This window comes from Vicugna pacos, chromosome 11 (genome assembly GCF_048564905.1).
Source record: "Vicugna pacos chromosome 11, VicPac4, whole genome shotgun sequence".
In the NCBI taxonomy this organism is placed as follows: Eukaryota; Metazoa; Chordata; class Mammalia; order Artiodactyla; family Camelidae; genus Vicugna; species Vicugna pacos.
Window position 1 is genome coordinate 31287240 of NC_132997.1, and position 27194 is coordinate 31314433.

Here is a 27194-nt window from a genome sequence, read left to right on the forward strand (position 1 = left end):
ACACGTCTGTGCCCTTACAAATAGTTTCCTCTGCTTGGGATGCCCTTTAAAACTTTTTTTTCCCCACCCAATTCCTTCCATCCTCCAGAGATTAAAAGATGGTCTTAGAAGTTCTTCCTGACTGTCTAAGCTCATCCTGCACACCGTCCTTTGTGTTCTCATAATATTGTGTGTAACTTACTAAATTTTATGTGCGCTGTCTGTGCTATTTTATCTGCTAGGCTACGTGCCTCTCTCACTGTCTCTCATTTGTGAGCTTCCTTAGGGCGAGTACAATAATACTGTAGACTGTTCAGATTTCATGTTTTTATATCACTGTGTAACACAGTGCACAGAGTCTAATAACAGAACAAATACTATTTCTATGAACATGAGACCTCGGGTCTCTTTATCCTCAGTAGACTTACTCATCGTAACATACATGTTCCAGTAAGGATTGCTCAGAGTGACTGTGATCTCTTCAGGGTGACCAGCACTGCTTTTAGTGACATCAGGGGCTGGCTCTGTTTGGATGGAGCTGGTCTTAGACGCGTCCCTGTACCACCTTCCTCAGAGCTGTGGATGGAGTGCCAGACCCGGATCATTTTCACAATGAGATGTTCGCTTGTGTTTGGGGTCTTTGATCCAGGCTCATCAGTCTGATTGTATTTGTTTGTATTCAGTATTTGTACATCATTCACTATTTCCTGCAGCTGAGCCTGGCAGTTTTTAACTTTTTATTATGGGGAAAAATAGTGCAGTTAGACCCTGTGTGTTCATCAGTCATCTTCAGCATTTTCAGTGCTCTCCTGCTCTTTCATTTTTTCAGGGTAAGGGGGAGGGAAAAACAAATTCACATGTGGCTGTTTGGTGCTTGAATGTGGCTAGCAGTATAAGAACTGAATTTTTAGTTTTGCATAACTAATTAAAATTTAAAAGCTTATACTCAAGTTATTAGAAAGCTTGTATGCATGTTTGGAACAACTTGGATATGTGAATGTACCTTCCCAACTATAAATGTCATGAATTCTAAAAAACAGTCAGATATTTTCACTGATAACTTAGTATTCAAATCAAGTTATTCTAGAAGCATTAAATACATACTGGATTATGAAGACAAGGAATGAAAAAAAATAAAATATCGCATTTACAAGTTTATATTTTTATTACATGTTGAAATAGTAATATTTTCCATATGGTGGATTAAATCAAACATAGTATTAAAATTAATTTTACCTTTTAAAAACACATTAATGTTAGTTCTGGAAAATTCGAAGCTACATGTTTTAAAACAACTTCCTCACCACCCATCCCTGATGACCTAGTGCTTCCCTCCCACCACTGCCGCTCTCAGGGATAAACCCTATCCTTTCTTGTCGTGTTGTAGAGGTGAGTTTCACTGTTGGGCTTTTTATTTTATTTTATAGGGAGTGATTTTATTAGATTTGCCATTTTGCATTCTGGGTTGTTAAACCTTAATATTTACCAGAAGGGTAGATGTTCAAAGTATGATTTCACAAACCATAAAGAACAGAGAGGAAACAAAGGAAGTTCTTAACTAAGATATTACTTTGTAAGGGCTGTTGTCTAACATCGCTTTTTCCTTTGCGCCTTTATTGAAAGTTTAACATGGCATGTGGTTATAGGAAAAGTATAGGTAAAGATGATAGCACGTAGACATATATTTTTGAAGAAATAGAAGTAAATTTCAATCAGAAAATAGCTAGAAACTCTTCAGGTGTTATTTCCCTATTCTATGATTCAGTGGAAAATGCGGGGGAAAAAAAAAGAGGCTTAAACAGTTCTTTCAGCCTTTTTTTTGTTCATGTACCCCTTGAATGAATTTTTAAAACCATATACTTCATGACGTAATTTTCATTATAAATTTAAATCGTTGCATATTAAATGGTTTCTGGTCTACAGTACACATGAACATTTTAAACCAAACTGTACATATGTCATTTAAATATGTTGTATGGGAAATAAATCCCAAGAGTTTCCACAATTTCCTCACCTTATTCTACTGAGTTCAATAAAGCACCAAGCACTGGCAATTTCATCTTCCAGGTGTACGTCATTCCAGTCCCCTCTGCTCCACCCTGAAGAATCTAGTTCCGCCTTTATCATGGCTGGTGTGCACTGTTTCCATTGCCTCCTAACCATCTCTGTGCCCTCAGTCTGACCTGCCTCCAGTTCACTCTGACTGGGTGACGCCATGCATAGAACCCTTCGAGGCTGAGCCTTATTCCTGTCATAATTCCAGTCTCCTTACCATGCAGGACAAACCAGCTGACTCATCTCACCTCGCCCCCAGCCCCTCCTGCTTCAGTCCACTGTGGTAATGCCGATGCTCTTTATTACTACCCCCTCTCTTATTCCTTAACCATGATTAAAGCCAAAATGGGGCTTCCCTTCTACATCGTAGGCTAAGAAAGAGCTTGCCTTGTGGGAGAGTCTGATGGGGTGTTGAGACACTAACCAGTCTTGTTTACACTAGTAAAGTTACATATGAAACAGACTTCATGGGCCATGGAAGGGCCAACCTAATACAACCTCTACTGTAAATTTATTACTTCTTCTAGAATACATCTACTGTATTGAATCTTTATCGAGAGATTAGATTCAGTGTGGCCGTGATAGATGAGGCCTTCCCAATCTAGAGCTCCTAATTTTTATATGCTTCCCAGTTGGCTAGTGTCTTCAAATCATTTTATTTTATGAGAAAAGCATATTAGTGGTGGGTTTGCCAAATCTTTGCATATTTAAAACTGACTTTCTGTTGTTATTTCCTGTGAATAAACCCTTGGCTAATTAAAAAATGTCTGAGTCACTTTTCATATAGCTTTTCTGTATCCCACCTAGTGTGACAGTCATGCTTTGATGCAGAAATATAAATGTACTGATTGTGCAGTGATGCACAGACCCTACTGGGTGTTGCACACATGCAGTTTATACATTGCATTACCTTTTAAAAAATTAGCTCTGAATTATGAAATGCATAATATCATAATTATGTCACCAAGGCTTCTTAACTAGCACATTAGGTCTTTTAAAGCTGAGAGGAGAATTGCTCAGCACCCCCTCTGGCTTTTCTCCCCTCCAGTTGTGGTTTCTTTCTCAGGAAGGCGGCTGGTTCCTCTCCTGCACGTCAGCACCTTCCCTTGCAGGAGTCCCACCTGTCCTCTACATTTTGCTTCTCAAATGTGTCCTCCAAATCACTCATTTTGTTTTCTTTGATGGCGTTCTGTTCCTCTGGCTCTCTCAGTGCCTCTCTGAAATGCTAGTTTCCTTGTATTTTTCATGATCTCACTCAGGTCACTTTTTACCTCAGCTTGCTGTCTCTTCATCCATTCTGGCTGTTCTTCCCCGTCTGTCTCCTCCCTGGGAATTTTCACCCCTCTTTCACAGAAGTTACGCCTTCTTACACTTCGTGGCCAAGTGAAATAGATTATATATTTAAACAACGTTCTGCTATTTCTATCTTATTTGACTTTTAAAAAATTAGCAGTGATTGCTGGATTTTATCAATTAAAGAGTGCTAAAAACCATGTTTTAGTGTCCTTTAATTTGCTGATAAATAAGTTAATAGACATCATGATACTGATGAATCCTTAAATTCATAAACTAAACCTTGCTTGGCTATAGTTTATTATTCTTTTCAAATCTTGTTAGATTCTATTTGTATTTTATTTAGAACTTATCTAGGATTATATGTATATTCATTTATATATAAAGTTTATATAATAATTTTTCCTTCTTTATGGACACCAGAATTTGAATTTCATACAATTCTCAGGTTTCATGAAATATTCTGTTTTTGGCTTTTTTAACCATTAGAAAATGTAGAGACTATTTGTAGCTTACAGGCAGTACAGAAATAGTCTGTAGTCCTAGTTCACTGAGCAGCCTGCCATTGAAAGTGTCTGTTCTTTGAAGGTTCATTAGAGCTCACTTGTGAAACCACCTTGTCCTGCAGTCTTTGAAATACTGGATCTTAAATTTCCTTTCCAATCTCTTTTGAATAAATTGATGTCATCAAATTTTCTACTTAGTTGGGGTGATTCCTTTTGATGATTCTTGATTTGCTAGGAAGCTGTCCTTGTCTTCTAGGATAGTCAGTTATGTTCTTAAAATCTTCAAAAATTTTTCGGCCATTAAGTTCCATGCAACATTGTCTTGCTATAAGTTTATAATTTTAATGTCTTTTGTGTCTTATATTCTGTTCTCTGTGTTTTTTTTGTTTGTTTGTTCCATTTTATCTTTAGCCTGCTTTGTGACAGGTTTATCTATTTTATTTATCTTTCAAAAAAAACATCTTGTGTGTATTCATCCTTCTCTAGCATTCTATTTGATTTCTTGTTCATTAATTCTCTTTTTGTCTTCGTTAATCCCCCCTTTCAATTTTATTTGTTTTTCTTTCTTAGAGTCCTTAAATGAGTAATACATTCCTTCATTTTAATCATTTTTCCTTTGTGAATGAAGGCATTTAAGGCTATGAAATTGACTCTGAATACAGATGTATCTCTGTCTCATTGATTTTGGTATAAGGAGTTTCCCTTACATTGCTTTCTAGATAGTTTATAGTTTTGGTTCTAGTTACTAATTTGAGTTTGGTATTCCTGATTAAATGTTCTAAAAACGTCTGCTGTTGGTGTTGAGTGAGGGAAGGCAGACACAAATGGTTCTTTTTGTATATAGCACACGACTGACCTTCGCTGTTGAAAGCCATGGAGGGTGGGGGATGTGGAGAACAGGGACAGGAAGGGGGTGTAAGGTGCTGTACTGTTCTCTTTCTTGGTCTGGGTGTTGGCTACATGGTTTGTTCGCTTTGTGAATTTCATTCAGCTCTTAAGATTTTGCACTTATTTCTTCATGTTATACTTCGTAGCATGTTTGAAAGCATAAAGCCTAACAAAAGAATAAAATAAATACTTTCACAAGCACTGAGATGCCTCAGAAGCATTACTCATTATTACTAATTTACCCACCTAAGTTCAGAACTTCTGTGTAACTGTTATCCCATGTAATGTTTCCCTTTGCTGCTTTGTTCAAAGTTTGCTTAGAATGTACATGAATCATTTGAACACAGGTATGCGAAAACACTCTGGTGTCTGTTTTGCTCATATCAGTATATGCATTGATTTGTTCTTTAAAACAACAATGGATTCATCTTTAAATGAATAACTGAATAAATACATTTCATGACTGATTTGTACAGGGACCTGTGCGTATTAATTTTACCTGAACACGACAGCCTACAGCCCCCTCCACCTGCCTTTTGATTCTGTTTACTGTCCTAGCTCACCTTTTTGAGAGGCATCTTTAAAAACATGCATTTAAAAAAGAGATTTTAGGGGTAATGGCATTATTTCTGCTTTCGTCCAGGCTATTATGCACCACGAAGGTCACATGGACGATGGCCTAAATTTATCCAGATCTCAACATGAAGAATCACGGACAGCACGTGTCATCCGAAGCACAGTCTTTCTCTTCAATAGATTTATTAGGTACGCAGTCCTTTGTTGTTGTGGCTGGTGGACATTTTATTTCAGTTTCCTTATCGGATTTACAAATAAACAAGTCTAAAATACACCATGGTGGGAAATCTCATACTATTTGGTAGTTCTGCAGAACACATTAGAAAATGCTAGTTAGATAATTTTATGTCTTTCTTTTAAAATAACTTTTTAAAAAGGACTGTGGTTTTGGATATGGTACATGTAACTTGTAATTGGTGGCTGTGTGTCAGGGTTATTCTGCAACATACCCTGGTGCTGGGCCTTTCACCCTGGGGCAGCACAGCCTGGATGCCTTGTGGGATTGAACTGTATTTAAAAACAAAAGTGATTCTTGTGATAAGGTTTCCCGTTTTCCACCTAATAATGGAAGCAATTGCATATCTACAAAACCAAATCAAACTTGTGTCCAAAGTGTTTTCTTTTTTTTTTGATCAACAATGTCAGATTTATACTCAAGATAAGAACTCAAAATTAATGAGCATTTGTTTAATATGGAAGTTACTGTTAATTAGGCCAAGGTAAGTTTCAGTGAATTGGTAAACAATCTTCTGACTAGAGTTGAATTACAAGAGACCAGCAGAATAAAAATTAAGCCATTATAGACAGCTATTCAGATAAATTTGGATCACAGGAAACTAGAGAGGGAAGTGGATCAAGACTTTCAGTGTTTTCTGATAGCAGTGCACCAGTAAGCACTCTTGATTTGTGATGGGCATCATCTCTCTCTGTAAACTTGCCAATTTGGTGGGAAAAAATAGACATACATGTATATATTTATAGTATGTATATATTTATTTATAATTATTTTTGAAAATCTGCATTTATGTGAGAATTGTGAAAATGGGTTTATTTCATGTTTGTTGACCAGATTTCTTCATTTATTTTTATGATTTACCCTATAATTTGTGAATTTTTCTGTTAGGCTGTTACGAGCTTTTGTTACATTAGAGATACTAATTTCCTGTAATCATTTATAAATTTCAAATATTCTCCCAGCTTATTGATTTGAAAAATATTTCAAGGAGTTCTTTTCATTGTAGTTTACTCAATAAATTATGTTTTACAGCATATTAAAGGCCTTCACCACCAAGATTATATAAATATTCACTTAATCTCTACTTTTGTATACCATCCCACTGTGTGTGTACATTTGTGCAAATAATGTGCACAGCATTCAGCTTCATCATATGCTTAGTGTTTATCTTATTCCCCTGCCTCATCTAAACTCTAATCCTTTTCAGATGGAGGAAAGCTTAGAGATGGTGTAAGAGTCAGATTTTTATCATTTGGTATAGGACTTCTTGTAATAAATACTCAAATTTGAAATTGTAACTTACTTTCAAATCAGTTCAACTTAGATTTTTTCCATCTTGTTCTTTCCATGGTTCTTATTTACTACAGCCCAGTCAGTTCTATAAAGCTTGAGGAAATAATCATCATAAATATTTAAAATAGTCAATTTTCCATGTCGTTGTATTCATCAGCCTGACTTCTTCTAGTGCAAAAAGACAGGTTTTATTACAGTGTGACTTGTGTAGTGCTCTCAGAAGCACTACAGAGATTCCATTTGGCAGGCAATAGCTAACTTAATACCAGAGAAAAACCTGATTATTTGTTTTTAAACATATTTTGTCAGAAAGATACTGTATCAGTTCAGACTTAATGTACTGATGGCATGGCTTAAGTGACATTCTGTATGTTGAGTGAGATTACGACAATTCATCTTGGATGTGATTTGCTTTATCGCATTTGCTCTTTGCTCAAGACTACTCATTTTTTTTTATAAAAACAAAAATGCAGGGTCTGTGATTTGGAAGGTTAATTTTAGAACCTAACACTTGCTTAATTCATTTAGAGAGAGAACCAAACATGAGAAATTTAGATTCTGTGGCAGAAGTACTTACTGAATAATGTATTTGCTGCTTTGTATTGAAATTCAGTTTTTACTTGGGTTATTTGAATTAAATTCATTTATATACTCATCTTGATAAAGTAGAATGGCTATATAACCCGCATTTAACTATTGTTAGCTCTCTCTATCCCAGGGGTTTGCATCCATGGATTCAGCCAACCATGGGTCAAAGATATTAGTAAATAACAAATACTAGAAAGTTTCAAAAAGCAAAACTTGAATTTGCTGCATGCTGGCAGCTATTTACATAGCATTTGCATTGTATTTACAATTGTTTATAGTATTTGCATTGTATTGCAGATTGTTAAGTACTTTAGAGGTGATTTAAGGTCTACAGTCTACAGTATGATGTGTGCAGGTTGTATGCAGAGGCAGGCATGGCTGCTCTGAGTCAGCCTGAACAGATTGCATCCATCCATCCACTCCATCACTGAACCAGAAACAGGGTTATAGCTCAGTCTAAGAGCCGGTCCCTCTTGTGTTACTTTCATAGCCAAAGCCTTAATAATCAACTCAACTACCAGTCTTCAGACTTTTTCCCTGTTTTCTGCCAGTTGCTCTCCCAGAATATGTTCTACCTGGCTAACTATTCTGGGTGCACTGGAAAATGAGTATTCTGAGTGCCCATTCTCCTTTTATTGGGTGGAATGCTAAAAAATGTCAGTTTGATTTAATTGGCTGATGGTACTGTTTTGCTCTTGTGTTCCCTTACTGATTTTTGGTCTGTATGTTCTATTAATATGGAGAGAAGGGTATTGAAGTCTCTGACTATAACTGGATTTTTATGTTTCTCCTTGGCAGTTCTGACATTTTTTTCTTTGTATGTTTTGAAACTGTGTCATGAGGTTTATAAAAATTTAGGATTATGTCCTTTTAATGAACTGATCCCTTGATAATTATTATGAAATTACCTTTTTAAAATTCCTGGTGATATTGGCTATGACATAAACTTTGAATGATGTTAGTATAGAACTTCTCTCTTTTTTCCTTGGTGTTTTCATTGTATATTTAAAAAAAAACTCTTTTACTTTTTCTGTAACATAGTCTAATTCTACTACCATTGGTTTCCCCCAATTTTTTCCGTCTTTTTTTTGTCTTTGATAAATTAAGATAAAAAAAACTCTATATTGGATAGAAGTTCTAAAACTTGGCATTGTTAACAATTTTACAGTCTTGGATAGCATTTTTTTCTGGCAAAAAAGGGTTTTTCTAGAAAGCGATTGAATGGTTACATTTCTGATGGCATACATGTTCAATTTAGTAACCTAAAAACTGACATTTACTGTTGTTTTCCTTTAGGTTTGAAAATGTAGATATTATGTTTGAAATTTTTTAAAATTTTATTCACTCTAGTGTGATGAGAATTGTATTTGACTTTGTTATGGAGAAATAATCTACTGACAAGTCATTTCTGTTGCTTTTCGGGTAAAGAAAGACTTATAGAGGTGATAAAATTAGGTAATTGATGAATTTTAATGATATAATTGATTTGGAATTTTATGCAGAAACTTTAGGATAGTCATGCAGCTCTACTATTTCAAGTGTTAATAAGGCTGAAGTCAAATATTCCAGAATTGTTAGTAATTTTATGTAAATGATGATACATTTTAAAAATATTTTTGAGCATTGTAAAGTTCAAAGGTAAGCTGGCTTTTCATTTATAAGGTTTTTGTTGTTTTTAAAATGTTAATTACAATAGTCAGGTAATTAGCTAGAAACATTTCCTTGAAGAAGATACTGCCACACAGTTTTGCTGATGCAGAGGGTAGGAAAGGAAGTATAGTATTTTTATGCATTAAATTTTGTCATGACTAATATGAATATTAGTATATCAACTGTAGTACAGGCATTCTTTCATTCTTTTCTTGTATCTATTGTGAGTTTTTATAAATAAGCTTTTTATTTTGGAATAACTTTGATTTACAAACACTATAAAATTCTTCCCAAATACACGCAAAGCTGTCAGTTTTAGAATGCAGAATCTCAGAAAGCTCAGCAGATTGGGGCATGTACGTGCCAGTGGTATGTTTTCCTTCAAAGCCAGAGAATGCAACTTGGTGCTGTTTCTTAGCCTACCTTCTAAGTATTTCTTTCAGGTGATAGAAAAGCCTGTTAATATATTGTTTCCTGATTAATAAATGAATTTTATAAATTACCATTATTAAAATATATTTTTAAATTGACAGGAGCTAGACAGGATGACAGTGAGTGTCAGTGATAGCACAGCAGCTAACAGTTTCTACTTCCAAAACAAAACAGAACAGTTAAATGTCAGAATTATGAACCTGGAAAGTTACATCTTAAGTCTTGAAGGATGGAGTGCTTCAAAATGAAAACGAATTGGTTTTTACATATTTAGACCATTGGCTTTGTAGACATTGGTTCTCCAGCCCCTTTGGGTGTTCTTCCAGACGAGTTTCTCTTGATACCGGTGCTTTCAACGTATAGCGTTCTGTGTACTTGACAGACTGTAACGCTTCTCATCTGAGTATATTTATTACTGTTGTTTGAGGGCCTTTCGTACATGCTCCTTTTGCAGGAGTCTCAGGAGAGTGAGTAGAGCTTTAAATCATCTCTAGACTAAAAAGTAATAGAACAAAATTGGGAATCACTGATGTAGAGAAATGTTTGTTATTTATTTTAGGGGCCTTGATGCTCTCAGCAAAAAAGTGAAAGCTTCCACAGTAGACTTACCTATCGAGTCCGTGAGTCTAAGTCTGCAGGACCTGATCGGTTACTTCCACCCACCAGAGGAGCACTTAGAGCATGAAGACAAACAGAACAGATTACGAGCTCTGAAGAACCGGCAGAATCTCTTCCAGGAAGAGGTGAGTTTCTGCCAATACTCATCTCTCTTCTGTCGTTGTCTTGGAGAAACACCTTTTTGGTGGGAAGACTGTATTTGACATTTGTGTTTTGAGATGCAGATGAGCAGGTGTTCTACTCTACAAGGGAACAAGGGGACCAGGCCATGGAGAAATCCTGCAATTATTTTTATTTCTCACTCACTAAGTATTAATTTTAAAAGATGAAAGTCTTTGCTCCCTTGGCAAAGGATGTTTTCTTTCACTGTCTGCTCAGTCTTCACTCTGATCATTTGCTGCACTGTCATTTGCTTTCTGCTAGTTATAAAAAACGGGTACTCAAAGTGTCTAAATGAATACAGGCTTTGGAAAGCATGAGGGTTTCCAAACTGTTGAGCTGACTCCTTGGGGCTCCTGGGAAGTGCCTTAGGGTTCGCCAGGAGCTTTGGTTGGGGATGGAGTCTGCCTGGGGGTGGGGCCACCTGAGGAGCTGGGCTGCAGGCTCTCTGCCTGGGCAGGGCAACCCTCCTTTCACGTATAGTAAGTTTCTGCATGTGATTTCGTTTTAGGAAAGTTCCACTAGAAAGACAGTGTCCATGGGGACCTAGAAATCTTCTTTGGGCCACAGATTCCCTGTGTGAAATAAGTTAATTTAATTGGTCAGCTCTTGATAGCATTCCTTTCACGTGCATTGCCTCATTTGACAACCTTGATCTAGCAATGATAACAAAAGCATAATTTCAAATTTAGACAGCATCTTACAAATTTCTATAATGAATTTTTGATTTGCTTTAAAGATACATATTTTCATGAGCTTTTCTTTATTAATTGATTACATCTCCAGTTAAATATTAAAAGTAATAACGGTGATGATGCCAGTGTCCGTGATGCTGTCATCCCTGAGAGTGAGGACCTGCTCTTCTGCTCACGTAGGAGTAAGGACTCGTTTTCCTCTACTCACCTGAGGTTCATTGGTTGGGGCCCGCAAGTTAGACTGACAAAAGACAGATGAACAAGTGAAAAACAAATAGATTATTAAAGTGTACACTGTGTGCCTCCATGGGAGTGCTCAGTAATGGTTAACTCAAAGAGGTGATTAGAACTTAGTTTTATATAGCCTTTTAACACAAAGAACAGTGAATTTGTGGAGAAGTGATAAGACAAAGGAGAGGAATTTTGAACTTCTCGGTGCAGCAAATTGTGGGACGGTAAGTACATCAGGAAATCAGTGGACAAGAAGGGCCAGTTCACATAGATTGCTTTGTGCAGGTCTGGGCTGGTGAGACCCTGGCGTGGTCTCAGTCGTCCTTCTGTCCTTCCTGGCAGGGCAGAGAAGGGTAGAGAATTTTTCTTGTGTTTGCTTTTCTCAGTTGCCTTCAGCCCAAAATAATCCTTATGCCAAAGTGGTGTATTTTGGGGTGGCACACTCTGAACCCCTTCACTTACTCACAGGAGAATAAATACTGTGATGACCGAGTCATCAGTCTACTCTCAAGCCTTGCAGATCTAAGGGTGAAGTACACATTTTTATATCGTTCTGCTTCTGTTGAGAACAGCACTCAGGATTGAAAAACCACTTGAATTATTTCAAGATCATTTTATTTCACATGCAAGTGGGTTTCTTCCTGTCCTTTGAATAAACGATTTCAATTTTCTTTATGGTTAACAGACTTATTTGAGCCAGCCTTTTTTTTTTTTTTAATCAACTTAGCTAGCACCTCTTGTCTGTGAGCAGAGTCGCAGTTTCTGATGGTGGTTTTCGACCCCTGCAGGGAATGATCAACCTCGTGCTGGAATGCATAGACAGGCTGCATGTCTACAGCAGTGCCGCTCACTTTGCTGACGTTGCCGGCAGAGAAGCCGGGGAGTCGTGGAAATCAATTCTGAATTCTCTGTACGAGTTGCTGGGTAAGCGGTATGACTGGGTTTTCAAAGCAAGGGACTCTTGTCTATTCAACGTGATCGCATAAATTACAGCAGTTTTATCACACGCTTCTTAATCGAGGCCTTCATGTGTTCCTTTAGTTGCACTGAAGTCAATGATGTTTCATATCCGAATCCATCTCTGAGTGTGATATGTGGCCAGAGCAGCAGCTTTGCCTTTGGTTAAGGGGGAGGGTCATCTCGGGTGTAGTTTTGTAGGCAAGGGGCCTCTGTATGGATGCGCGTTAACTGTTTTCTTTTCCGATTCTGAAGTTAGTTCCGCAAGAGCCGGTCTTCTCGCAGCCCCATGTTGTCCGGGCTCCCCTCCGGTCTCCTCCTCCAGGCCTGTTGGGACCTGCACTTGCGGCTCCCAGGCGCACTTGGCGCACCCTCAGCAGCAGCAGCGGGGCTTGACGCTGCGCTCCCCTTGGCGGGAGGCAGCCCTCCCCAAGGCTGTTGGCTGCCTTCAGTGTGGCGATGGGTGTCAGAGGCTTAGTGTAGCACAGTACTGTTCTTCTTCTCACAAGTTCCCATTTCTTTTGGACACTTTAGTTATCATCATCTCCCTCGTTGACATAGTAAGACTTTCTTCAGCAACTTCTCTTTTTGTTCTTGTTGTTTTTGCCTTTTAAATATGTCTTAGAAAAGAAACTTCACTTGGAACTCGTGGATGGAGCAAGGAAGGTTCTGGATTAGCTGAAGGCATGGCGTTGTGATTATTGCGAATGCGCACTGGCTCTCAGTTTCCTCCCGTTCTCTGAACACAGCAGCGCACATCCCATAGGCCAGCAGCCTCCACGCCAGCTCCCTGGCTGCTCCTCGGCCAGTGTTTGAGGGAGAGACACCTGGGGCCATGTTGATAGCTGGAGATTGTCAGGTTTCTGGTTGATCTCTGTGCTTTCACTTCTTGTCTCCACCACCTGTATTTCAGACACCAGGGGGCCCTCACACACATCCTCCTGCATTTCACTGACTGATGCCTGGTGTGTCACCTCTTGTTCTGATCTTTGGGGTACTCAAACCGCAGGGCTAGTCTGCCCTTTCCTTTTCACCTGTGACCTCACTTCATCTCTAGTCACCTGGCATCACGTCCTTCCTGCCCTTACCTCCAGTCCAGTGCTGTACCTCCAGAGTGTTTAGAATTATTTATATCAGAGATTTGATATACAGTAAACATGTATTTATACTGAAATATATATATATATGGCATATGTTTCTTAAATATATACATTTATTTCCTTAATTCTTTACATCCTATTTGATTAAGGAAGGATTTAAGGGAGCTGTTAAAATAGACATAATTGGAACCCCCGAATACTCATGTCTTGATGGATGATAACACTATAATAGCCCTAAATATCTCTAAGATAACACACAGTGATTTCAAGCAGTGCATGTTTTATGGATTTTAAACTAATTTTTTCATGAAACAAGAGACACAATTTCTAAATATACTTTCTACGCACACACGTGCACCTACATACACACACACACACACATTCTTAACTGTAACTTTTGTGTTTCCACACTGCTACTCCTGAGAGGGTTTTTGTCAATCCCCTGCCCCTCTGTGTGTGTGTGTGTGTGTGTGTGTGTGTGTGTGTGTGTGTGTGTGAACCTCTCCTCAGAAAAGCTTCCTCTTCCCTTTTGTCTGTTTTCCCGAGTGCCTTGCCTCTTAATTCCTTGTACAGGATCCTGACAGGGTGTCCTTTGTAACAGAGTCTGTGTCACATTGGGGGAACATGGACTTGGAGTCTAGTGGGTCTAGGTTTCATAGAAGCTTCATCTGTTCATCAAAGATTAATTGTTGCCTGCTATGGGAGGTGCCCTGCTCTGGGCAACGAGGCACAGTTGTGAACAGAATCTAGTGCCTGCTCTCATGAAGCTTATGGTGAAGTAAGACGGACACTGTGAATCACAAAGCTAGCCACAGTGAATGCCGTTCCTGGCTTTACTGCCTCTGCCATCTCAATACAAGTTACTATTAAATCATGTTAGTAAGGGACTAACTTATAGTTAGTAAAAGACTGATAAGTTTGACTACATAAAAATTAAAACTTTGAGGATAAATAATATTACAAAATAAAAAACAAATGAGAATTTTGTAAAATATGCAATCTGTATGAAAGACAAAGGCCCAGTTTCTGTAATATGTAGTTTTCATAAATCTGTAAGAAGAATTAATGTCATCTAGTAGAAAAACAGATGACAGGTGGCCACAGGTAGTTCCCAGAGCAATAGATAAACAAGAGTCTCAACACGACAATAAAGAGATGGAAATTAAAATAATAAGTAAAGAGCAGATTTCACTTGTTAGATTGGCACAGACAAAAACCTTGGTAGCACCTGTCACTGGGGAAAATGTTGGGTAATATCTTCCTGGTGGAAGTGTAAATTAATGATAGTATACATGAAAATTTATATATATATATATCCTTTTACTCTCAGAATTTCTACTTTAAGAAATGTATTTTAGAGATACATTTGTACCAGAGTACAAAGGATGTCCACTGCAAGATTGTTTATAAGTGGCATAAAAATTGAAAACAATTTTTCTGTCAACAGGGGTTGGTTACATAAGTAATGGCACACCTCTAAAGTGTAGTGCTGAGTTATCACTGAAAATTGAGATTAAATACACCATTTGGAAAATTGTATGAAACAGGCTAGAGTGCTGGTCTTTTTAGTATGGCAATCTAGGACATGGTATTAAGTAAAAAAAAAAAAAAAGCAAGGATGTAAACTTAGATTCCAATTCCATAAAATTAAAAATATGTAGAGAAAGATACATTCTTGTATAAACATTCGACATTCTAACGGATGCACAGAAAAATGTAGGTGGCTCCTTCTTGGGAGCTCTTTTATTTTTCTGTGTGTTCTATTACATATTTATTCTTAATCTATTTACATGTATTATTTTTATAATTGAAAAAACAGGCAATAGAAATGTATGATGCTAGAAAATTGATGATGAAAAGCCAATGTATTAATTCCAGTTGAGGTGACACATAGAGTATTTATGTCAGTGCATGTAAAGTGCATATAAAGAGACTCCCTTTCAGTATACATGGTGGTTTTACTGACAGTTGTTTCAGGAGGTAGAATTATGAGAGATTTTGTGGTGTAAATGTTCCTTTGACAACTCTTGATTTTCTGTTTTTATTGTAGTGAACACTGATTTCACGATCATAAAAAATAGAATAAAATCTGCTTGACTTAAGAACCGTCTGCTGCCAGTAGTTTCTGCTGCAGCCAGGGTGCTCACAAGAGGGGCAGGCCTGTGTGCGTACGCGGGTGTTCACCGTGGTGGGGTCGTCTCCGGTCGGCAGCAGTGCTTGGAGTTCAGTAAGATCCTGGTGTCTCACTGTCCCTCTTTACATAGCTGTCAGAAAGTTTGGGTCAAGTACCCACTCCAGATTTATTAAGCCTCCTCCCCATTCTTGCAAAAAGGTGGACAGTAGATTCTCTCAGGAGGTTCTGGTGTAAAATCAGCCTTCTTCCTCTTTTACTTCAGCAGGCTTATTTAGCCTGGAGAGAAAAGGAGGAGGTGGGAATGATCATCTGTAACAATTTTAAAATTTGACATGGATATAGTTAATATGTGTTTTAGGTGGAGAACGACAACAGTAGATGTGTGAGCCTGCCATCGGGAGGACCTTAGGGTCTCATGGGCACCAGTATTCATAGTTTGAGAAGCATTACGGTGGCATGCTTTCATACATCTTTTCTGACATCCACACAATTAATCTGCAGGAGGCTTGCAAGCCAGGATGATTTTCTAAAGATGTCTGAGAAATAATCTTTGGCAGACTCTCTATGAATACTCATTTTAGGAAATTTCAAGAGTACGAAACAGACAGAATAGAACGCTACTCTTTTAGGATGGCAGAAGTTACCAGTTTCTGAATCCTTAAGATTTTTGCATTCCCAGGTCATTTCTCTGGGGTCTTAGGGAGGTAGATCTTCCTGAATGCCCTAAAATACTGGGGGAAGGCAGTCAAGACGTGAGAAAGGCTTTGGCTTCAAACATGCACATAGCAGGTGTTCTTCTTGTGATTGTACATACAGGTATTTCCTATCTTGTTCTCCAGGAAATCCTGAAAAGGCATTCTATAAATAAGACACGATTTTTTCCAATTTGGTAATAATCTCATGGCTGTGAAATGAGAGTCATAAGTTTTAATGAAAACTCATTTCATAACCAGTTTTGTGAGGTACTTTCTTATCTGCTTACATACTACCAGAACCTCACCCTCCTACTCTCTTTAGACAGACGGTTCCAACAGGAAGAGATGGGAGGGGGTGCAGCATAGTCTAGGACCTGAGCACAGACTCTGGAATCAGAACTGCCTGCCAGTAAGTCACAGCCCCGCTGTGTGCTGAGTGCACACACGCTGCTCTTTACTTTCCAAGGAAGGTGCTTTTTGCCATGTGAGGACAGAGGGAGGGGAGGAGACAGCAGCTCTTCCTCGGTAGGAAGGTGAAAGCTGATGTCGCTGGGGGCTGTCAGTGGCTGAGAGCGGACTCTCTGCAGGGCATGCTGGATGTTTCTAGCCACGCCCCTGTGCCTGTGACCCGGCAGCTGCAGCTCTGTTCCGGGTGGCTGTTTGCAGCGCCTTCCCTGGCTTACAAGCAGCCAGTAGTCTACCTGCCGCCTCTTTTCCCTGCAGTCTTTCTACTGCTCCCAGTGGCCCTCCGGCATGGACTCAGGCTGACCCTACAGAGATGCTCTCTCCCCAGGACCCATGGGAAGCACTCATGCCATTTTTGGCCAATGTAATCATGCCGGCCAATCCACCCAAAGTGTTACTGACCTGAGTCCCTGGACTCTAGAAACTTAAGAGGCCAGACAAGGAATTTAAGTGAGGCTTTATTGAGTCAGAGTTGAAACCACAAGAGCATGAGGACACAGGGATGTTATGATGCTGATAAGAAATGCAGAATATTTTTTAAACAATAATAATTTTTCAGTTAACTGCCACATGACTTGCATTTTGTATTCTGACTGGATAAAAGTTTAAAGATTTAATGAGTTATTTAACATTATAGAAAATTGGTTCAGTGAACTAGCACTTCCTTGGTAAGAGCTTAATTCAAAATGTTTTTGACATCTTGAAGTTGGACTGCACCTAACCACTGATCTTCTTGTTCCATAAGAGACTAGATACTATTTATTCATTAAGAAATAACATGCCTTCGAGTTTCAGACAGCGTGCAAAGGTGTAATAAAGACAGTGTCAGATCTAAATGAGCTTAAAATAGGCTAGAAGAAGACTTGCAAACCATTGTATTATATTCACATTTTATTCAAGCTCATGTTTGCAGTGCCAACCCTAGTGCCTAATGCATTTACATTAATATTTCTTTAAGTGAAGAAAAATAGAATGGCGAGTGTAAGGTCTTGCTAACTCTCTTCAAGGCCAATTAGCCAGCAATTACGGAGTATTTTAGGGTATGGCATTCTTGTCGGGCATTGAGGAAACAACATTTGTCTTGAGTTTGTTTATGAACCTTGAAGCACCACCTGAAGTTGCCACTGTCATGTTGAGATGTCTGAGAGCAACTGCTGCTGTAGTTGCTTTTCCTTTTTTTAAAAAGAAAGTAGCTGTAGTATTTAATTTGGGGGGGGGCGGGGTAATTAGGTTTATTTATGTATTTATTTTAGTTGTGGTACTGGGGATTGAACTCAGGATCTCACGCATGCTACTAAGGAGCACGCGCTCTACCACTGAGCTGTACCCATCCCCCCTTATTATTTAACTTTAAAATTAATACATCTTCATTATAAAAATTTAGATAATTGATAAAAAAGAAGGTAGAAACAACTTTTAAACGTAACCACTCTTTTTAGTGTATAACCTTGAAAAATGTTTCTTTGAATTTAAATGTAACATTAAATACATGCAAACCATTTCACACACCCACATGGACACACATACACTAGCATCGTGCGTGCCTGTGCAGATCCCTGTCCTGCTAAGACATCAGCCATGGCCTGATCCCCTGAGGCTTTAGTTAGCTCTGTCCAAGTTCCAATTTCATGGACGGAGACAGGCTTCAGGCTTTCCCTTGATGTCTGTACATTTTGGGGAGTTGTTCGGTTACACTGTTTCCTGCTTTAATGCTTCTTCATGATGGTCTGTTGTTCCTCTGAGGTTACATAATATCTTGGCCACAAACCGTCACCTCTTCACAGGTTCTTACTGAGCATTTGTGATTGATTTACTTATTTTACAGAATTTATTGTGGCTTCAGGGGGGGTCTTTGTGCACAGTCGTATCACCAATCATGCCCCTCTTTCCTCCTTGCTCCACTCAGCTCCCCGTTTCTGAAGAAGACAGTTTCCCCTTTTGACTCGGGGAGAGCCATCTCGTCCTTATCAAAGTTCCTCAGGGTCTGTTTCTATCCCAGGCTTTTCTCAGGATACATTTCTCAAAAAGTCAGCTCTCGTTCTTTAAGAAATACTCCAAAAACACAGTTTCTTCATTCTGTGCATATACTTATGTGGAGTATATACATTTACTTCACAAAAATGGGGCCATTTTCTCAGTATTCCCTTGTAGTGTTTGTTTCCACTGACTTCTGTATTGGGCATCGTTCCTTGGCCATAACTGCAGACCCTCCCCGGGTTTCAGTGGATGTGCACCACCTGCTGCGGGACACGCCATCAGTTACTCAGCCCACACGCACACGTTCCCGGTGCTTTGCTTTGTAAATGGCGTCGTTATGTGCTCCCTTGTATTTCTCTGTATGCTCTTCTAATACTTGAGAAACTTGCTTAACTGATTTCTTCATGACTAATTTGCTGATTATAAGTCACATACCCCGTTTATCTGTAAGAGATCCTCTGCACGTGCACACATACATTCATAATGTTCACGAGGCATTCTGTTTTACTGAGTTAAAATTTTTTGGTAAAGAATATATACATTTTTAAAATTTGTCGAGATCATCATGTTTCATCTTTGACTTATTAACAGATTTCCTAATGCATTTCTGTCTTACTGGAATAATGAACCCTCACTTGAGTTAATGCTGCCAGCTCACTGCTGAATGATTTGCCAATACCATCCTTGTATAAGATTTCTGGATCTGTATTCGTAGGTGAGAGTTCCCTCTGGTTTTCTTACATGTACACTCTCTCTGTTAGGCATTGGCATCAAAGGTATACAGTCTGTAAAATAAGTGGGGAGGTTTTCTTAGTTTCTTTACTTTGGAACACTTTAGTATAGAAATGACTTCTTTCTTAAACATAGAAAAAAATGTTTGGTCTTTGAGACACTTCTCAGTACTACCCATGGTTTATTATTCTGTTCAGATTCTCTCCTTTGGGTTAATTCTGGGTGAAAAAATACATATTTGGATACCATCCTTTTTCCTAAATGTTCAAAAATCCACTATAGAGATATATACAGTGGCACTGTTTGTAATTCCTTTCTCTCTATAATTTTGTTCTTTTTCTCTTTTCTCCTTGATTAAAATCGTTGGTGTTTAGCTCATATTTAAACAGAGTCCTTAACTATGTTGATCGGTCCTACTATTTCAACTTATTACATAGATCACTTCTACCATTTCCAGTGTATTAATTTCTACTTTTATTGCTATTTATTTTTTCCAATTCTACTTATTTTTATATTTTCCCCTGTATTTTGAAAGGAATGTTTAGTTAACATTTCTCACCCTCTTACTTAGCACTTAAAGTGTTAATTTTTCTCTGACTACAGTTTTGACCATCTACCATTGTTTGTGTAAGTCAGCATTTCTATTTTTTTATATTTTCTAGGTATTCTGTAAATGTGATGTTGATTCCCTCGTTGACTAAAAAATTAATTAGGAGAGATTTTAAATGTTTATGTGCTCAAGTTTTATTTTTGTTTCTGCTTTTCTTACTAATCTGAAGTTTCATTACATTGTTGTCAGAAAGCATAGCCTAGGTACCATTTCTGTTTGCGGTAAATTTAGTGTTTTCTTTGTGACCTACTGTGTGGTTTTCTTAAATATTCCATGGTTTAGTAAAACGGCTTATTTGTGCATTATTAGTTTCCTTCAAGAATTATCTTTTCTCTAACATTTGACCTCTAGAAAATATTTAATATCTTGCATTTTAAAATAAAAAGGTAAAGTTAAATGAATGGGTTAAATTTTAAACAAATGAAATTCAGTGAAGATTCCAAAACTTCATCATGTACTTTCCCCCAGTTGCTGTTGTTCTAAGTAAGGAACAGATATTCTTACATGTTAAAATTAGAAACCCCACTGAGCATATAGGACTCCTCATTCCTCCACTACGCCTCATCCTTGACTCCCTTGTCTGTGTGTGTGTGTGTCTCTGTGTGTGTGTGTGTGTGTGTGTGTGTGTGTGTGTAGCTGGCTTTTGTTGGGGGCTGCTGGTCCCAGAGCTGGAGAGCCAAAGTAATTCAGTGCATCATCTTTTAATATTTGTACAGATGTTGCAGGGACTCTGTTTACAAAAGAGCTTTTCTTATGCTGTTCTAAGAACCGAAACCTTCCTGTCCTTTCTGTCATTATTTCTTTTTTTCCTCTCAGGTCAGATAACAACTTTTCAGGGAGGAAGGAGAAAATGTGAAGGGAGTCTTTAAGCCTGATTGAACTCCCTAGCTATTGGGTCTGTTCTGTTTTGCTGTTAACGAGGAGATAAACGGGGTATTCTCAAATCTCAGGTTTTCAAACTGCTCCCTAGCACCAGCAGATTTTAAATGGTGATTTTTCTTACAGCAACAGCTTTTTCACATTAAGCATCATATTTTATAAAAATCTCACCAGCCTTTTATAAACAATTATATTGTTTCTGGACAATCTTATGGATGTACAAGTAGAATTTATGTAAGACATCACATTTGCTTTGAAAGATGGAATGATTTAGAAACAAGTTTTAACTGGAGTGTATTAGTTGGATTGAAAGAGATCAGAAGGGTCACAGGAATTTCACGTAAGATGGGTTCTTCGGTCAAAGAAGTGCAGGAAACACTAGGTTAAGCAAAGGTTAGAGGAGGTGGCTTGACTGCAGGAGTTACTTCTTAGAGTCTTTAGTGTGCATTGTGAATTTCTACCTGGAAAAAAGAGATACGGGGGGAAAAGGTTTTCACATTTGTTAGCCACTGGCCCTCCCAGCCTCTTTCTCCTGTAACATTTAATTACATCTCTTTATATGTCTGTTACAGTTACTAGTCATACCTAGTAGTATTTTGTGCTGCATGTTCAGGAGAACTGGTGTTTCCTTAACTTCTTCATTACACAGGTGAGAAAATTGAGCTCTAGGGAAATTAAAATAATTTAGTCTCCCAGCTGACTAAAAGCAGTGTGAGGACCCAAGTGAGGAAATCCCCAGCGCACTGGCTCCCACTGCCCGTCAGTATTTCTTCCCAGTATGGAGTGTAGCGTTCTCAAAGCACGTTCCTTCTAGTAAGCAATGTTCCTTCAGTTCTCATTAATGAATATCAGTTCTTTTTTTTAAATGTCTCAATTGTGTGTATGTATGTATGTGTGTATTTGTATAAATGTTTTAGGTATAAAGTAAAGGTATTTTGTTTTTGAACCAACACTTTCCAGCTACTATTAGCTTACCTTGCATTTTGAACTAGAATGTTATGTAACTGAAACCGGCTTTTTTCGTTTTGCAGCGGCTCTAATTAGAGGAAATCGTAAAAACTGTGCTCAGTTTTCTGGCTCCCTCGACTGGTTGATCAGCCGATTGGAAAGACTGGAAGCTTCTTCCGGTACGTTTTCCAGTTACCGCCTTATTATGTTATATTATTCCCGTTTTCTTCTGTTTTGTGTCCTTTCAGACATAAAAACAAACTGAGATTCAGTGCAGTATGAATGTTTTCCCTTTAATAGGTTAGAAAGTTTACTGACTGATGAAATCATTGGCATTTTCCTGAGTTGTTTCTAGCAATCTAACCATAATCCTCTTATTTGCATTTAAAAAAGAATGAAGTCCTGAACTCCACTACCAGGTCAGAATTCCCATTCTTTTTCAAATCAGTTACTCCAATGCAGTATGAATGCAGTATACAAATAAAAGGATTGGTCTGGGTGAACTGTTTTTGCTTTTGTTTTTGTTTTTGTTTTAGTTTTAGTTTAAGTAAATGGAAATTTTTTTAAAAGGATTGATTGGGAATTCCCATTTTTAACTTGTGTTCAAATGATTACTTGGCCTGATTTCGGAAAAAAATTTAGCTTTCCAAATCATATAGCACAGTATTTTTATTTTAAAGGGGTTTAGTAAATACTAATAAACATCGTTATGAAATATCTAAAGGCAACAAGTCTGATGCGTCTGTGTCTAGCAAGCAGTGTTACTTTATGCCGGCGTTGTGGGGACGTGCACGTGACTACCAAGCCTGCCTGAGCTCTGGGGCTCTGCAGGTGCCTCGGGGGCGCCCCAGGCTGAGTCAGTTGCTCCCCCATCTGTCTGCATAGCATTCCACAGCGCACTTCCACAGCACTGATGTCCCTTTCAGTTGCTTACTTTTCCTTTCCGTCTCCTGCACTGGTAATGAATTTCTTGAAGGTAGGGGTCTGGTTTTATTCATCTTCGTAGTCTCTGGACTTGCCATACCATCCGGCATCTAGTAGGTGCTTCATGGTATTTGCTGAATGAGTGCAGTAATGAGTGTTTGAATTCACTTCAGAAAATACCTGTCAGTACAGATACAACTCCATGATTTTCGCATAAAGACCCAGTTAGGGACAGATTTGTTGGAATCAAATGAAGATGGAAAGAAGAACAGATGGTTGTGGTCAAAGGAGGTTACTTTTAAGTCACAGCGAAATTTCAGGGTTTAAGATGTTAGGAACCTAAAGTTAAGAGAAATTTGAGTAACAATGAGTTCTAAGGCATTGCTGGGTTGTTGGGCGGCAAGAGGAGAAAAGGAGATTGTTGAGATAAAAAAGCACAGGAATTATGAGATGAGGATTCTCAGGGCACCACAGCATGAATGAGACAACTGTGAATCAGTATAGAATGCACTGAATAAGGAGAAACTGAGTAGCTACTGGGAGGAAGTGATCAGATTAGTGCTAACAGAATGATGGTAGAGATGCAAAAATGGATCAGTTCTTGGGTCAAAGCATCTAGAATTGTTGGCAAGCTCCAGTAGATATAAAAAAAAGTATGCTAGTCCCTTTCCCTGGCCCAGGAAGTATCTAGAAAGAGAGAGGAACAGAGCAGCCTTCAGAATGGACAAACGCTGGACAAATCAGCTGCTTCACTTAAAAAAAAAAAAGCACAGCAAAAATGCTTAAAGGAGAAGAGGAGAGAGAGAAGGAAAGAGCAGAGCTGAGCGTTTTTCAGGCTCAGCCACTCAGAGTCCAGAGTTTAGTCTGAAGCATAATTCCACCGGCTGCAAATCGCTACCTGCTGTCATCCTGTCCCCATCCAGCTGTCGCCCAGGCAGTTCTACCTCAAGTAGCAGCCCTGTGCTTGGAGGAAGCAGAGTGAAATTCTGAGTAGGAAGGACCCTTAGAGGATGCTTAAGGTAACGTTCTCACTGACAGAGGAATAAATTGAAGCATAGAACATTGAAATCACCGCTTTGAGGTGCTAGAATTAACTTCTGTAGCCAAGACGAAAACCAGCTCCCTCGTGTCAGACTTGAAATATGTCCACTGTACCTTGTAGCCTCCTAGTTTTTAAGTATCTAAAATATTTTTCACCGAACAGTTTTCTCTACTGTAGTTACATTTATGTTTTTTGTGAACGGCTTTTTATCCTAGAGGAAGTAGAATGTTGCTTAGTTCTTAAAAGAGACAGTATCAGTAATGATAGGCATCTATAATGCACACACACAGTAACAGTGAAAATGTATTGCAGTTGTGCTTCACTGTTTACTTAGCGCTTCCATAGGCATCATCTGATCTTCTGTCTGATCTGAGGCTGTGGACCACACCCTCCTCTGCTCAGTCCCCCAGCTGCGTGAGTAGCTTGGCTGTGTCCGTCTGAGCAGCAGAGCAGAGAGGGGCTCTACAGGCTCTCAGTGCCCTCGGAAAAGGGCAGCGGGAACAGCTCAGAATAAAGCCCTGCAGACCTAGGGAGAGATCGACGAGGGCATGAAGACAGTCAGCAGAGGGGCGTGCTGACGAAGCAGCTCACCTCACCCTGGGGTCCACCAGCAGTAGGAGAGCGGGCTGATTCAGGACCTGAGTGGGCATGAGACAAGGTGGAGGAGGAAGGGTCCAGAGAGGGCATGTTAATAGAAGTTACCCCACAGTGTCTGGGGCTATTGGGGGAAGTTCTGCAGAGAACACGTGCCTTAGCGACATCCCACCTGCAGGGTGAGGGAGTCGGGAGTGTTTGTAACCAACTTCCCTTCTGTCGTTGGGGTGGTGCTGCTCCCAGGGGCTTTCATTCTGGGACTCCTCCAGCTGCCACTGTGGGCAGAGCAAATCCTGAAGCAAAGGGATGCAGGAGCTGGTGGTCAGGAGTCTGCAGTGACCCTTGCCGGGGGCGGGGATGGGAGTTAGAGCAGGGCCCGGCAGTGTCTGCACCCTGCCAGCTGCTGGTTCACTACATGACGGAGAGCCTCAGGATGGGCAGCTGGGTTTCCTTTCCACATTCTGCATCTGAAGTCGACCGTATATATCACCACTGCATGAGGCCCTTTTTAGACTCTCTGACCAGTTTAGAAGAGCAGCCACTGTAGATTTCTTGGGAGGAAAAAGGGGAAGTTAGACATTGCCCCAGACTTCATGTGGACTATGTCTGGGCCAAATTTAACTGAAAAGACAAAAGAGTTGTATGAGCAAGTACCGTTGATTAAGTTGATGTATTTCTGAAGACTGGGTGTTTCCTTAGGATGGTTTTAGCCAAGCTTTAAAAATACAAGCTTAAACTTTTTTCTTTGAAAATCTGACCATAAGTGTTATGTACTATTGCAATTTCAAGGTCTTACTCAGTGAATTTATAATTTAATTTTCAAATCATCTCTAATCAGCTGTTGCTCTTATAATGTTAAACACTGTTTCTCCGTCTCACTTTTCACCTAAGGTTTCGAGCATACGTCAGGATAATTTAAATATACACACAATGTGGTAGATCTAGCAAGTCTTTATTGTTTGAAAATGACTCTTTCAGCATTTCCAATTTGTTTTCCTTTAGGAATTTCTTACTATAAAAAATAAAAGCAGTTTATTCCAACAGCTAAAATTAAAAATAGTTTTCTCTGACTTTTTATTGTCAGAATTAGAGTTCTTTTCAACTAAGTGTTTATTTGTTGGATCTGACCTGGCCCCATTGAAAAAAAGTTTTAATGTTAAACCCCAAACTCTGAAAGCCTTCTATTGCAATAGGCTGAATATGAGAAAAATCAGAGATATATTTTTGTATTGTCATTCTTACAATTTACAGTCTGCATTGTTCTTTCCAAAAGTCTAATTTTTAATCTTTCCTGATTCATTAAGGTTAATGAATATTTATTCATGAATGTTTATTTACAAAAAGAATGTATTTTTCTTGATCTTCTACCAGTTTTCTTGGTAATGATTATATTTTATAGCAGAGATTGGCAAACGTTTCCTGTAAAAGGCCAGATAATAAATCTTAGGTCCTGTGGACCAGAGGGCTTTGTTGCTGCAACCACTCAGCTCTGCCTTTTTAATGCAAAAGCACCATTCCTAGATTCCTCTTGTTTTGCTGACTAAGAAACATTTTCTACTGTGAACTCCAGGAGAGTGTGTAATGATCTCTACTGGTTAGGATGCAGTGTTGCAGGGTCGTACTTTTAGTGCCAAGAAGATACGTGAGCCAACAGGCATGTACGCACAGTACAGCTTTATTTATGAATACAGGCGTCCGTGTGTTCTGTAGTGATAAGTTCAGGGAGAAAACAAACATTAATCCCACATCAGGATAACATAGGATGTTGTCTGTGAAAATGCTTTTCCCATTCTGTTATTTTAGTTTATTAGCTTGGAATGAAAGTCTATTTTATTGCTTACCTTCTTAATCATAGCAGAAACAGTTTCCTTACCTTTATATAAAAGTCATCTTTAATTTACCCATCAGCCTCTAGTATTATTATTATCTGCTATCTTTAATTTTTAACAGGCACAAATTGTTGAAACACAGCAACATATTTTGAACCACACCAGAAACTTACCTTTATACATTTGTATTTCAAAGAATTAAGTCATTGGTTAAGAAAGTAACATTAACAGCTCTTGTCTTGTAATGGGTTGGAGTTTGGATGAAGTGTGGATTGTGACCGTTAAAGTGAATTACCTCTATACTCTACCATTTGTAAACCTGAGCACTTTACACTTATCTTCTAAGAAAGTGAACTCCATTTGAAATGTATAAACCTTTCTGCAAGGTTCCTCTGGGCCCCTTCTCAATATTGCACTCACCGACAGACATTGTATTTTATGAATGTTATGTTTAATTGATACAAATGAACTCCATTCTCATTGCTGACAAGGCAGGCTTGCTCTGAAAAAATACACACGTACCCATTTAGCTTTCCAAGTTCACACTAAAAATTCAGGTAATGAGGTTTATTTTCTAATCTCTTTATTAAACTTTAAAAAAGGATCTGTTCCATTTTATCTTCTCTGATAGCTGATACCTAGGAATATCACCATTCTTATTCAGTTTCATATACTGTATATTTCTACTTATTTTTGTGTTGCTTTGTGTATTTCTCTTGTTCTGCAAACCAAGAAACATTTCCTACTATAACCCTCGAGGAGAATGTTATGATCTCCATGGGTTGGGATGCATTGTTGCAGGGTTAGATGTTCGGTGTCCAGAAGCTTCATAAGTGGCCCTATGCCACCTTTCCCAGCCCCTATTTGGTCTGGACCCCAGGCACAGCAGGTGTGCCTGCCATTCAAGACTTCACTCATCACTTTAGCACCCTACTTTGCTGTCTGGAGAACAATCATGAATGAGTTCTCTAAGGCCCCACTTAATTGCTGCTTTCTTTCATATGTCTACCTGCAGAATTACCTGCTCACTCAGCTGAACACTGTGTCTTTGCCTCATCCTCATTCATACCAACATCTCTGATCATCAGCCCTGCCTCCCAAACACCACCT

The 27194-nt window shown here is 38.7% G+C and overlaps 1 protein-coding gene across 1 annotated transcript in view; it reads left to right on the top strand.

Annotated features, from left to right (window-relative positions):
• The window catches only part of RYR2 (ryanodine receptor 2), a 539007-nt gene that overhangs the window by 255409 nt on the left and 256404 nt on the right, over positions 1-27194 (top strand). The window contains exons 14-17 of the mRNA XM_072971049.1: positions 5365-5486; positions 10055-10238; positions 11987-12122; positions 21779-21874. Of these exons, the coding sequence (XP_072827150.1) occupies positions 5365-5486; positions 10055-10238; positions 11987-12122; positions 21779-21874 (538 nt within the window). The remainder of the gene's footprint in view (positions 1-5364; positions 5487-10054; positions 10239-11986; positions 12123-21778; positions 21875-27194) is intronic.